At 44.1% G+C, this 13,043-nt stretch overlaps 1 protein-coding gene across 5 annotated transcripts in view; it reads left to right on the top strand.

The window, feature by feature from the left end:
* KCTD15 (potassium channel tetramerization domain containing 15) overlaps positions 1-13,043 on the top strand; it is a 45,908-nt gene that overhangs the window by 27,898 nt on the left and 4,967 nt on the right. For all 5 annotated transcript variants that reach the window (XM_030471312.1, XM_030471315.1, XM_030471310.1 and 2 more), the window contains 2 exons: positions 133-277; positions 8,425-8,730. In XM_030471312.1, the coding sequence (XP_030327172.1) occupies positions 133-277; positions 8,425-8,730 (451 nt within the window). The remainder of the gene's footprint in view (positions 1-132; positions 278-8,424; positions 8,731-13,043) is intronic.

Below are 13,043 nucleotides of genomic sequence, written 5' to 3'. Positions count from 1 at the left end.
TTGTCACCAAATTAAGGTATTACTTCATGCACACTGAATTGATGCAACTAAATTGGCTGTATGTTCTTAAGCCCTGAGGGTGTGATGAGATTTTGTCTCTTTTGCCCATTTCTTTTTCTTTTCTTTTTTCAGAATAAGTCGCCTGTTTAATGGCACAGAGCCTATTGTCTTGGACAGTTTAAAACAACATTATTTCATTGATCGAGATGGTGAAATTTTCAGATATATATTAAGCTTCCTAAGGACATCTAAGCTACTGCTCCCAGATGACTTTAAGGTAAGGAAAGCTATACTATGCAACCTATGTTTTCCTCCTGTTCTGTCATTTGTTTTGGTGCAGGTTGAATTGTGTGCTTGACCTAGGCACATTTAACTAAATGTTGCTGTTTATTGTTAGGATTTTTAGTACTTGTGTATTACACTAGGGATGCTATTATTTAATAAATGGACCGGTGGTTGTCATGGATACTGTAAAAAGTTAAATGATGAAGCTTATGGCTAAATCAGTTTTTCTAAACTAATTGTATTTTCTCACATTTTTAGCTTACTTATCAGGGTATAACAACAAGTAAGAAGCAACATCAGCAACTAGCACTTACCAGGGTTTAATGCTCAGGATCTGAAAGAAATGTTTAAAATTTGGTACTTAGAGGACTTTAATTGTGTAAATTTTTTTCTTGTTGGTATAAAAAAGAAACACCCTTAAACAAGCCCATGAGGATTTGTGTTAGATGCAGATACTTTGATTTCAGGAAGTAAGCTTTTACACAATTTACGAATATCACAATATTCTTGGGAGATGGAATTTACTGACAGCTTTTTCAGGAGCGTTACGTGTTCTCTGTGAAATAATGGTGGTGGTTGTCACTTTGCAAACCCTGATTGTTTCTAAAAGTTCTCCTCTGGAGAGCACTTGGCTTTGCACTTGTGAAACTTGCAACATTGTCATCCTTATGTATGAAAATCAGAAGACAAAATTGTCCAGACTGTAGATGACAAGATTCAACAAAAGCGCTAACTCCAGGATGAAATTATGAATAAATTCGGATGGCAATGGAGATCTGCTCAGTTAGAGAATGTGGAGCATTGCTGGAAAATAAAGTTCTCGCTCCTTGCAGTGGGATTTCACTTTGCATGTTGGCCTAGGTAGTCAAGATAATTTGGCCAGTCATGACTGAGTCAGTCCGGATTTGTGGTTGCTCTGGTGGCTTTAGCTTTGGAGTACAGCTGATCCTCACGCTGCAAAGCTCTCCTCAGCCATTCTTAGCTAAGTTGCGAGTACAGCTGTATTTGACCTCGTAATGTGCCATGGGAGAACATATCTAATCCCAAGGCAGGGAGAAATTTTGGCATTTATAGGTAGTTTTGGAGCTCCAGCCTAGAAGGGCTGCCCTGGCACTGCCCTTTCTGGAGAGTGGTGTGCAGGCTGGGGAAGGGTTGGGGTGCACGAGGCAGGGTGAGAGCCAGAGCACTGAGGGGCAGGTGCAGGAAAAGTTCTTTACAGATAAATGAGAGAAAACACATGGGTGGGAGTGAAGCTAAAGACCAGACCAGTCCTGTGGATTGTAAGATGGATCAACTTAAGGAGGGTGGATGGAGAAGCGATACAGGTGAAAGACCAGAGAGGTACTTTTGGGGCAGCATTTTGGACAATCTGTTGGGACAAGAAAGCATGAGAAAGGAGAGCAGAAGAGATGTAGTTCAAGCTGATCATGGCCTCAGCTGGCATCCGGATTTCAGAGGTGCTGTGAAACAAAACCAGCAGGATTCAGTAAGAAAGAGCCTGGAGGTGAGCGTGCTGGTGGGTGCCAAGGACTTGTCTGCACAGTGAGCCCTGGCAGGGCTGGGAGAGACTAAGGAGAGCCGGCGCTGTGCCCAGGCTCAGTCCGTTGTTCCAGACCATCTCTTTGCATAGGGTTAACTGTATTTTATTTAGTTCCTCCCTGGGAGAGCTTTAGAGCAAACCCCAGGCTAATGAGGGCTCAAGAACAAAGCAAAGTATTGCTAGGTAGGGAGTAACTAAATAAAAATGCATAGAAGAATGTGCTGCAAAGCTATATTAAAACTGCATTGTAAACGGATTTGACTTCACAGAAATTGTGTAATTTTACCAGCATGATTAAAGTGACAGAAGACAATAATCAAAGGCAGCAAATGGAATCACTTGGTGTTTCTAAATGCAAAACTCTATTTAAGGTATAAAACCTGACAGGTTTTCCAGTGAGACTTGCATTAAATGTTCTTTATGTCAAACAAAGCATTATCAAGTGTTTTGAATATTTATTAGTTTTTACTCCTTAATTTAATCAAGCAGTTTATTAGCCTTAAGGTTTAGCCAAGTTGCTTTTCAACTTGAATTGCTGCTCAGATGGTTATTTTGGAAAGTTTGGAATGTTAGTACCGCACCAGCGTTATTGTGTTTGCTATTTAAGTGTTGTTTTCAGACTAAGTTAACACTGAAATGCAGAGAAAGTGGGGTATGTGTTCCAAGGCTAGTGATTCTTTATTATCAAGTTTGACTGGTGTGTTTACAGTGAATATTAATTACACTTCCAACTACTAATAAGCCAGAACTTGAAAGTGTTTAGTGTCTGACAGGTCTCCCTGCTGAAAGCGACACTCTAATAGTTCATATAATTTTCATGGGTTTGGGGGATTTTAAGCCACATGAAGTATGCTGAGAAATTACTCTGAGCTGTTTGGCTCCATTCTCCTTCGCAGCCAGCCTGTGCTGAGCCAGGCGACGGCGAGCAGCCTGGAGCTGCTCATAGCTCCTCCTCCTGCACCAGTTCAGAGACCTGCATGTGAGACCATGACATCTTGAGCAACAAATGTCCTGGGGCAGAGCGTGGAGCCAGCACCCCCCGCTCTGCCATGCTGCTGGGTTAGGGGGTGACTGGCCCTATAGCTGCTTCTCTGCAGCCCACAGTTTGGGTTGGAAGGGACCTTAAAGCTCATCTAGTTCCAGTCCCCTGCCACGAGCAGGGACACCTTCCACTAGACCAGGTTGCTCCAAGGCCCTTGCAACCTGGCCTTTCTGCCTTGGTCTTCCTCCTCCATCAGAGGTGTTTCCCCAGGACATTTATGAGCAGTATCTGTCCCCTTCACTGCCAGTACATAACTTCATGCAAAACCAGGACTCATCATACCTACTTACTTGAGACTCACCTCCCTTAGAGATCATCAAACAAAACCAGACATAGGCAATGTGCATATTATTGCTCCATCTTAAGGAGGGGAGGAGTACAAAATACACAGGACATCTGAGTTTTGTAGGGATTATAGAGGTCACCTGTAGCACCAGAACCACAGGGCCAACATGCTAATTTATTATCGTTTTAAAATCAGTACTTGCATCTAATTTTAAGTGCTCTCAAACTGACCTTAGCAAATGGTGCGGTTGTCATCGTAGAAGTGAGCAACTTTCTCTCGTAGCCAGGAGTCACATCTTCACAGCACTAAAATATAAAAGAAACATTGAGTCAGGATGACAGTTTGCTGTTTCATGTAACAAAGAATAACAAGTGGAAAATGGGCAGAAAGAGCCATTCCAGCCTGTTCAGGAGTCAACATTAGGTACAGAACCAAAGGGCCTCTTTAGTACTGAGAGAACAGCATCAGGTTCACAGGAGACACCGTTTTACAGTTTGTGTTGGCTGTCTCTGCCTGTAGTTAGCTGATCTTTGTTGACTCGCTGGCACTGATGTGTAAACAGCAGCACAACTTGGCTTTGCAGTCACACTAACCATCTCCTCCTCAGCAGTATGTCATGCTTGTCAGAGGTGACTGTAGAATCCACTAGGAAAAAAAGCTTTCCTACAGAATCACGAGCAGAAAATTATTTTGTGAAAGGCAAAAAGCTGTGTCTTTGAAAGATCTGTTTACCTTTCCTATGAGAGCTGAATGTCCAGAAGTTGTGGGTGGGGAAAGGCTGTGTGCATTCCGTCTGGCTGGCTGCTTCCTCTTCCAGGTGACCTGACACAACTCCCTCACTAGTTCCTCCAACGGCCACAACAAGTTGAAGGCTCATGGTAGCTCATGAAGGCATTTTCATAGAATCACAAAGTGGTTTGGGTTGGAAGGGACCTTAAAGCTCATCTAGTTCCAAACCTCTGCCATGGGCAAGGACACCTTCCACTAGACCGGGTTGCTCCAGGCCCCGTCCAGCCTGGCCTTGAACACTGCCAGGGATGGGGCATCCAATTTCTGTGGTACGTTACAGCAAAATCAGAGGCTAGTCTGTCCATCTCCCCTTTCAGTCTAGCAAGGAGCAACCTGCCTGTGAGCAGGGACCTTGGTGGGTGGGAATCACCTTCGGAGTAAAGTGATTTTCCTTGGCTAAACGCAAACAACTTCATTAGCTACCATACATGATGCTTGACTCTGGGCTGTGCTGCCACAAAGTGCAGTGCTGTTAAGAAGCTGGAAAGGTAGGGAAATAATCCTTAGAAGAAATGGGAGAAGCATCATTAGTCCCGCAGGACAAGGAACTCCTGGATACTGTACAAAATCTGCTGTGGGATGCTGTCTGAGCTCAGCAGGACTGCACTGACACCAGGGCTGCAGCCTCTGTGAGAGAGAGGGTGCAGTATCTGTGTGCATCTCTCAGTGTACGCCTGGGACAGAAGCTGTACCAGGCTGCTCTGAGGCTGAGTTTCAGTGAGACTGTGTGCACTTTGCCACTGTGCTAGGCAGTTAATGTCCTGTGCCTGCCTCAGTGAAATGTACCTCTTCTGGATAGGTCTAAGAAGATTCCTGTCTGCGTCTGCCTTTGATAACTTATCAAAACTAGCAGCATGGAAATGTTTTCTTGCGGCTCCTGTGGCACCTCCCTGGTAGGGTCCCTCATGAATTGAATTCTACTTCACATTTCACATTAAACTTTAGCAAACCATTAGGGTAGGATTTTATATCTACAGTGCAAGGGTGGAAATAGCTATGTCAGTGTTACCTGGGCATCCTGAGTATCCTTTGTAGACAATCCAGAGCTGGGCATTGCTTCCAATCATGTCTCAGATGCACGATACTCCGAGTGGTGTATAAAACCTGAACGAGAAGATCGTGTAGTTAGCAGTGTGGTGAGTCCATTACTCTGCCCAAGCACAGGCTTCAGACAACTGGACCTGCACAGTGTGAGCCACTCCTTGTTTCTGGTTTGGCAAAAACAAGAATCTCTTCCCTCCCTAAATACGTGGTCAAATGCCTGAGTGGTGCCCTAGTCACTCAGTGCAGAAACACCAGCAGTCTGGTACAGGGTCAGGGCGGTGGGGCAAGCTGGGCTGGTGGTGGCTGGGTTGGGCAGCGTGTGGTACGTGCAGGGGGGGCCACGGAAGGTAAATTTTCTCTTGCCTAGCAGAAGATACTTTTTTTTATCCCCTCTTTTTGTTACAGTGCAACAAATTCTCTTTATTGCCACTGTCTGATAATAGATGCCCAGACTCCCTAATGCTGTACATGTGTGTTGCTTCTCCGCACCAGCATGCCTCAGATTCCCAGCTTTTGCTACAAACCCTTTCCAGCATATTTGCGTTCAACCCAAGCGTGGAGCAGATACAGAGAGTCTTATTTTAGAAACTAACCCAAACACCTTGTCTTAACCCAGGCAGTTGTGACCAACTGCACACGTCATCCCACAGAGCACGTGATGCACCGGCACAGCCCCAGTTTCCACACAGCCATCTGAAGCATGGCTGTATCCTCTGGGAACAGTAGTGGAAGAGCTGTTTCATTTGAAAACTGGTCGTGTTATGACAAAATTATATCAGAATATAAAATTTATCTTGTTTATTTAGATATTATTGATATAGATATTTATTTAGATATTATTATATATAGATAAATGATGGCTAGCAAGAGTCACTAAGAGCTGCATCTGATGCGGTGGGCTAACAGCTGGGGGGAGGTAAAGGTGGTGTAATCCTGGTTTTGTTTGCTTTATGGCTTTACTGTTTTGCTCTGGAGGTGCTGGACCGTTGAACCCCTGTGATTCAGGATACTGTCAGCCTAGTCCAAAGCCCAGTGAAGTCAGTCAAAAAGACTCTTGTGACTGTGATGAGCTTCGCATCCAGCCTCAGGAGCATTGTACTTCTCTCTACTTCCAGAAATAAAGGACTGCTTTTTATAGTGCTGTACCACCTCCTCAAGGTTTTACTCTTGAGTGTTCTTAGCACATATTCACTTGATTGACCTTACAAATAATATTTTATTTTATAGTGACCATGAATACAGATAGGCTAAAACTAGTTTTTCAGGACCTACTGAAAACAGCGAGACTGTCCATTGCCTTCAGTAAGCACTAGATGCTCTTGTTCACTCTCCAGAGTTAAATTTTTCCTTAGCATTGCATGTTTTCCTTTACTAAAAAAGATACATGGGACCAGCAGATGCCCAGTGAACGTCTGATAGGCCCCTGCACACAGCTCTGTAATGAACACAGGTGGTGGGCTGTGTGTCGCACACGAAGACTTCAGAAAGTTTAGGGCAGGGGCTGTTTTTAATTTAGGCCACTTATCTCTGTAGGTTTAAACTGATCCCATGCTCAGTAACCAGGGAGCTTCCCTGGTGGACACAGAAAAGCAGTAATGGTTCAGCAGAGAGTGCTGATTTTGGGGAGGGGAGAAAATACAATCCATCAGGGAATGAAGCTTTGGGGCTGATGCTGTCTTACCTGAGGTCAGGTGATGCAGCCAATCTCCACGCCTCTACATCTGGCCTGTAACCAGCTCCAATTGTTTGCAGAATGCTTTCTCAGTTTGAGAGCACTGCTTTCTATAGGATTTTTTCTTTAATCTTCCTGTTGTTTTTCATCTTCCAGCTACTTCCTGTGTGTTTGTTGCCCTCATTTCTTCCCACTTGCCTCTTATCCCTCTTCCCTCTCTGTGTCTTCTCTGGTCCTTTTTTCTCCCTTAGCAGTGTGCCTGTTGTCCCAGCCTTTAACAGACACCAAAGAGATGTAAAGGATTGGATGTCCCTTTTGAAACGCGATAACCTTACAGTGTCAGTGAATATTCATACATCTCCAGGCTGTAGGCAGCCCTGGGGAGAAGCAGCACCTCTCCACTACCAGCGGTGGGTCTGTGTGCCAAATTTGAACAGAGCTAACTGCTTTGGTTCAGTAATATCCTGCAGCAGCAGATTTTACAGGTTAATTCCAAGCCACTGTGAAGAGTCGCATCTTTTTGTGCTGCATGTTCATTGGCCTTTGATTTCCCTGCTTCCCCAAGTCCTGGAGCAGCAGCACTGCTGTTATTTTTCATGCAATTTTGGTGCCCATTTCTGGATTACTTCTTGTGATGCCATTCTTCCCAGTCCAAATTATTCTAGTCGCTTCACTCTTGTGATTTTTCATTTTATTTCATTGCGGTCTTTACATCCAGGCGTGTTGATCTGCAGCATGCTCCAAAAAGTCACCGAGCATACCTGTGGTGCAGCATTTCTATCTGTAGACAGGCCTAAGAGCCAGGAAAGCAAGTGACAGGTCTTTGCAGAGAGGAGCTGGTGCTCTTGTTGCTCCTCTTCCCTTCAGGAGGCTGAAGGAGGCGATGGGGCCAGTATAAGCAAACTGTCCATCTGGTGCTGGCCCCTCTCTTCCTTCTCTGGCTTGGTGTGATCAGCTGCTGACACCCTTTGCCTCATCATACTCAATAGTTGAGGTGGAAAGATCTGTTGGAGATCTGATGCAAAGTTGTTAATGAAGATGTGCAGAAGACATCTCAGTCAGTGAACTGGGATTTGCATCTGATTGGTAATTTGAATTGCCCAAAACCCAAGTGAGGTGGTGGACAAATGGCTGGGAAGACCTGTTTCTTTTAAGTTGTTGGGGTGGGGTGGTCACTACCTCTGTATAATTTGCCAGGATCCAAAGCAGACTTTCAGTACATGAATAATCATGAAACGCAGAGGGCAGCTGCTGTAGCTGAATTTCAGACTCAGCAAAGACAGGTGAGAAGTGAAGCTGAACAGACATTGCCATCCCCTAACGTGTGTGAGAGGTGACAGCGAAGCCCAAGATCTTCTGTTGCAAGATCAGAAGTGACTATCTGAGGCCAAGAGTGAAGATTAGGGCTCGGGACATCTCTTACATCAGCAGGCTTTGCTTAGTGCAACCAGTTATTTTGATTTCTTAATCCAAAAGTAAAGCCTTCTAGCATTGAGGTTATGGGATGATAAGTGAACAGATAATTCAGTGCAGTGGGAACTTCACACTCAGCTCTAAGACTCACAGATTCACCACTAACAGAGTGTGGTTTTCTGTGTAGGTGTAAGACGAAGACAAAGTATTTGGATACCTGTTGCCTTTGCACTCTTGCTGACAATACAGTAAGCCTAAGCAGGTCAAACAGGAACAATACTCATTGCTAAAAGAGAACTATATAAGCATTTCTAGTTTCTCTCTCTGCCTCTCTCTTTTTTTTTTTTCCCCAGGACTTTAATCTTTTATACGAAGAAGCAAAGTATTACCAGCTGCAGCCAATGATTAAGGAACTTGAGCGATGGAAACAAGAGAAAGAACAAAGGAAACATTTCCAGCCTTGTGACTGCTTGGTCGTAAGAGTGACTCCAGATCTGGGGGAGAGAATTGCATTGAGTGGGGAGAAAGCTTTAATAGAAGAGATCTTCCCGGAAACTGGGGATGTCATGTGCAACTCTGTGAACGCCGGCTGGAACCAGGACCCTACCCACGTTATTAGGTTTCCTTTGAACGGATACTGCCGGTTGAACTCAGTGCAGGTAATGTAATGGCCTTTCAGTGCTGGCTTGTCTGTTTGCTGGGGTGGGTTTTTTAGTATTTCTTGTTCAATTATATGCAGATTATTTGCTTCTGCCCGATTACCTTCAGTGCTTATACTGCGAGGAGACATTTTCTGCCTGGTGAGATCACAGCCTTTCAGGTTTTCCTAAGTCTAAGCAGAAAAATAGATTTAGATTTTGTGTATGTTAGTGCCATGCTGGTCTCATAATGGTGTTATACTGATAAATGCTAATTTTTTCATCAATGTATAGCCTGCAGCACGGTTTTTTTTTTCCTTCAAAGTGCCCCCAGGAAGAAAGAGAGAGTTCCAAAAACTACAAAAAAAAAATCTCCACACCATTTTATAGAAAATGCAACAATGTGTAAATGCATAATTTATGTCTCACTCATAATTAAATGATGGTGCCTGCGGGATGGACTTAAAAAAATTGATCTCTGCACTTTTTTCTTTTTTTTTTTCAAAAGGATGTTCTATAAAAATTGCCCAGAGTATTTTAAACAAAATGTATTTCATTTTATACTCAGAGTTTTGACATTAGGCTTAAAATTAAACATATGAAACAAAAGAAGATAACTGGACAGATAGGTGGATGGTAGCAGAAATAAATCTGTGGCTTTTGTTTAGGCAGCAACCTTATGGACAAGAAATGCCATTTCACAAGGGATCACCACCGCTGTGGCCAAGGCCTTGGTGTGGTAGTTGTCCTTGGGCTGCAGAGAAGGAACGGTGTTGGTAATGCTGTTAACTTGTGCCTTATTCACAAGGGCGAAACAGCTCTTGGTTTTCGCATGTATGTCTTTAAAATATGCTGCAAATACTGTGGAAAATGAAATCAACGTGTGGGGAGTATTTCCAAAGTTGCTGTCCCTCACAGACAGGCTGTGGCTGCAGATGTTAACTGGGCTGTGGGAAATGCTTTAGTGTCCTTGATAAACTTCCCTGTGATCAAATACCCTCAGAAGGGCTGGCCCATGGGACTGGCTGGCCAGACTGTGAAGACCAGTGAAGGTGGATGCAGTCATTTTAACAATGCGCATTTGACGCTGACACCTCCCTCCCTGGGGCAGCACTCCTTGGTGCTCCTTGCTCTAATAATGCTTTTGTCTGAAACCAGTCTAAACCCAGCTGGTTTGGATGATTTTTTGGTTCAACTCTCCTGAGTGTTTTATTTGGTTGAACTTTGATAAGGTTGATGCCTGTGGTTGATTTCGTGCAGTCCTTTACAATTTCACATTTGGCAAGGTTTAGAGTGGGCTGCCCCAGAAACAGAAGGCTGGAGGTGGGTCGGAGGCAGGTCCATTTGCTGGCAGTGGGAATGGTGATGAATTCATCACTGTGCTGGGTGGAGAAGGGAGCAGCTGCACTTCAGCTAAGGTAAGTGGATGGGGAAGCGCATTCATGTCTCAACCACCCTGTCCTTGTGACACAGTTACATGCATGGAATAAATTAGAATAACCAAAGCAACAAAGGGCCACCGATGGGCTCAGCACTGCCAGCAGCCGGGAAAAGAGCTGGATGCCTACCTGGCTGAGCACTTGGCTTTGGGTTAGACTAAGTGGTGTGTAGTAGAAGCTGAATGCTAATTACTGTTAATATTTGAATGTGCTTTGAATTCAGTCAGAATTCAGACAGAATCAAAGCATCTCTTCACAAGTCCATGTTGTGAAAAAAGTTTCTGTCAGTCTACAGTATAAATAATAATACTAAATTACATCATTTTACTAAATTACATGATTTTACTATATAATTAATAGAAAGTGTTTTCAAACACTTTCTGCAAAATGATGCATTTCTGAGACCAAAGGCTGATGAAATCAGCAGCTAATTATCATTGGCTCTGCAGGACTCTGGTCAGCACAGAGGTGCTGCCCCTCCCCTTCCCAGGGCTTTTCAGCAGAAGAGTATTAAGTCAGAAGTTGGAAGTACAGGGAAGCAAATGCACAGACTTAAGAGAGATGGGTTAGGAGGGGAAGTGGGTGGAAGAGCTGAATCATTTCCAAAGAAACTCAAAGAGCGATGCAGTAAGTCTGCCTGCTGCTTGCTCTGGTACACACTTTTGCCTCCTTGTGCCCTGCTGAATATAATTTGTGGCAAAATTGCAATATTTTTAAATTCTTCCTATCTTTGGAAGGTATTTTCATTAAATGCTGTGTGTCTAGAGCTGTGCACTTCAAACAAAGTATGTCAACAGTGAGTAGGTAGTGGTAGCCAAAAAAATACAGTAGCTCGTAATTTAATGCCCATTTGTAATTACTAACAGGTAGACAGTTTTCTTAAGACTGACACTGTTTGTTCAAGTCCTTGCAACAGGTTCTGGTGAGATACATGAGCTTACCTTAGAGAAAATGCAGTGGTGCTTGTTTATGTTGAGCATTGAGTCTTCATAATTAAGAACGTATTTGTTAGCATTCTGCAAAATTTGAATGAGATGCATTAAGTGAAAATGTCATGTTTCTATTTAGAAAACAGTGCAACAAAATCAGATGTGCTCAGAATACTGGGAGACGGAGTACATTGAATCATGGAATCACACACTGGTTTCAGTTGGAAGGGACCTTAAAGCTCATCCAGTTCCAACCCCTGCCATGGGCAAGGACACCTTCCGCTAGAGCAGGTTGCTCCAAGCCCCTGTGTCCAACCTGGCCTTGAACACTGCCAGGGATGGGGCAGCCACAGCTTCTCTGGGCAACCTGTGCCAGCGCCTCACCACTCACAAATCCTCTAATACTGTGTGTCCCACATACATACGAGAATCACAGCTAATGCTCACTTTTTGACATACTCTCTTTGGAGGTTTACAGGACAGAAGCTCCGATTTGATTCAGAGACACTAGTTTCTCTCTGTCTGTGTTTTACCTTTGGAAAAAGTAATGTGCATAGATCCAAATGCAGTAAATGGCATTTAAATCTGTTCGTGTGTAACATGCTGTTAAGTCTTCTGCACGCACCAGCACATACAAACCAGTGCTCAGCATACATGGGAGCAGCCTTTAGGAGCCTTTCTCCACAGAGCTGAGTTCAAGGTCATCAAAGTTACGCTTAAAACACTACAATATTTAAACATTCTCTGCATTGTTTACAGGATTTGGCCTGGTTTGTTTCTTGCTGAGGTTGTTAAGGCTAGTCAATAGCCTGCAGTCTAGTCCTTTGAGCACTTAGGTAGTAAAACCGAATCACTTTGTTCTGCGTGTGGTGCTCTAAGGTGTAATGTCTAGCAGGACTGTGTGTTTGCAGAGAGCTGGCTTAGGGAAGAGGAGTCCTATGTTAACAGGCAGCCTTCCATAGCTTTGGATTAAGGCAAGCCTAGGGCACCCCTGCGCTTGGTTTGTCTTACAAGGAAATTGATTTGAAAAAGTTTTTATCAAGGATTTTGAAGTCACATCTCTCTCTGAAATCTTACCTGTCAATTCTCTGGTTTGCTATCCAGGTAAATGGATGCAGCCTCCTTTCCTGTAGCTGGGTTGCTTCTCGTATTCATCTTGCCCGCTCTAGGAATGTAACACAGTCAAAATACTTTCCAGCCTGTGGAACAGCAGTCTGATGATGTCTTACTGCTGCTTCCCTCTCAAACTCCTGCTTTCCTCTTTCAGCTGGAACAAGTGTTAGTGTACGCACCCCTTTCTGTCCTACAGACACCATGCACCCCAGGTATGCTACCAGATAAGGGAGTTGTAAGCATCTTAAATACATTTTGATAACCCACCCTCCCACCCCTTCTTTTAATCTCCCCAGGTTCACTTTTCTACCATACACTGGTGTGCTTTTTTGATCTTTCAGTTCCCCTGGATTAAAACCAGCAAACACCACTGCCATGGTTTGCATTGCGCCATGGTACCACCTCAGATACAGTTGTCCTTTGCCCTTAAAGGCTCCAAACTGATGTTTCGGAGAAAGCAAAGCCAACATACAGGCCCAGGAAAGGGTGCACTAAGAAATGCACCATGGCCTCACATGGGTCAGGGCAGCAGTCTGGTGTGCAGATCTTTTAACAGTCAGCTTGGGCCGTGAAATGTAAGACTTTTTAGTACTACTGCAGTAGGTGTAACTGCTGCAGTGCTCACAGGGCTAGTAAAACCAAAAAAGGAATAAAGTTCTTTCTATCATGTAAACCTGTAAAAGCGTATGAGTTGCCTCTGTCTGAAGGTGTGTCTATTGCTTAAACACTTAAACACACTCAGGTTGAGTGATCCAGAGAAGCTGTGTCTGCCCTATCCCTGGCAGTGTTCAAACCTGCTTGGACGGGGCCTGGAGCAACCTGCTATAGTGGAAGGTGTCCCTGCCCATGGCAG

The sequence above is a fragment of the Strigops habroptila genome, chromosome Z (assembly GCF_004027225.2).
Source record: "Strigops habroptila isolate Jane chromosome Z, bStrHab1.2.pri, whole genome shotgun sequence".
Classification (NCBI taxonomy): domain Eukaryota; kingdom Metazoa; phylum Chordata; class Aves; order Psittaciformes; family Psittacidae; genus Strigops; species Strigops habroptila.
Note: the sequence above shows the minus strand (reverse complement) of the source record. Positions and strands in the feature narration are given on the sequence as shown.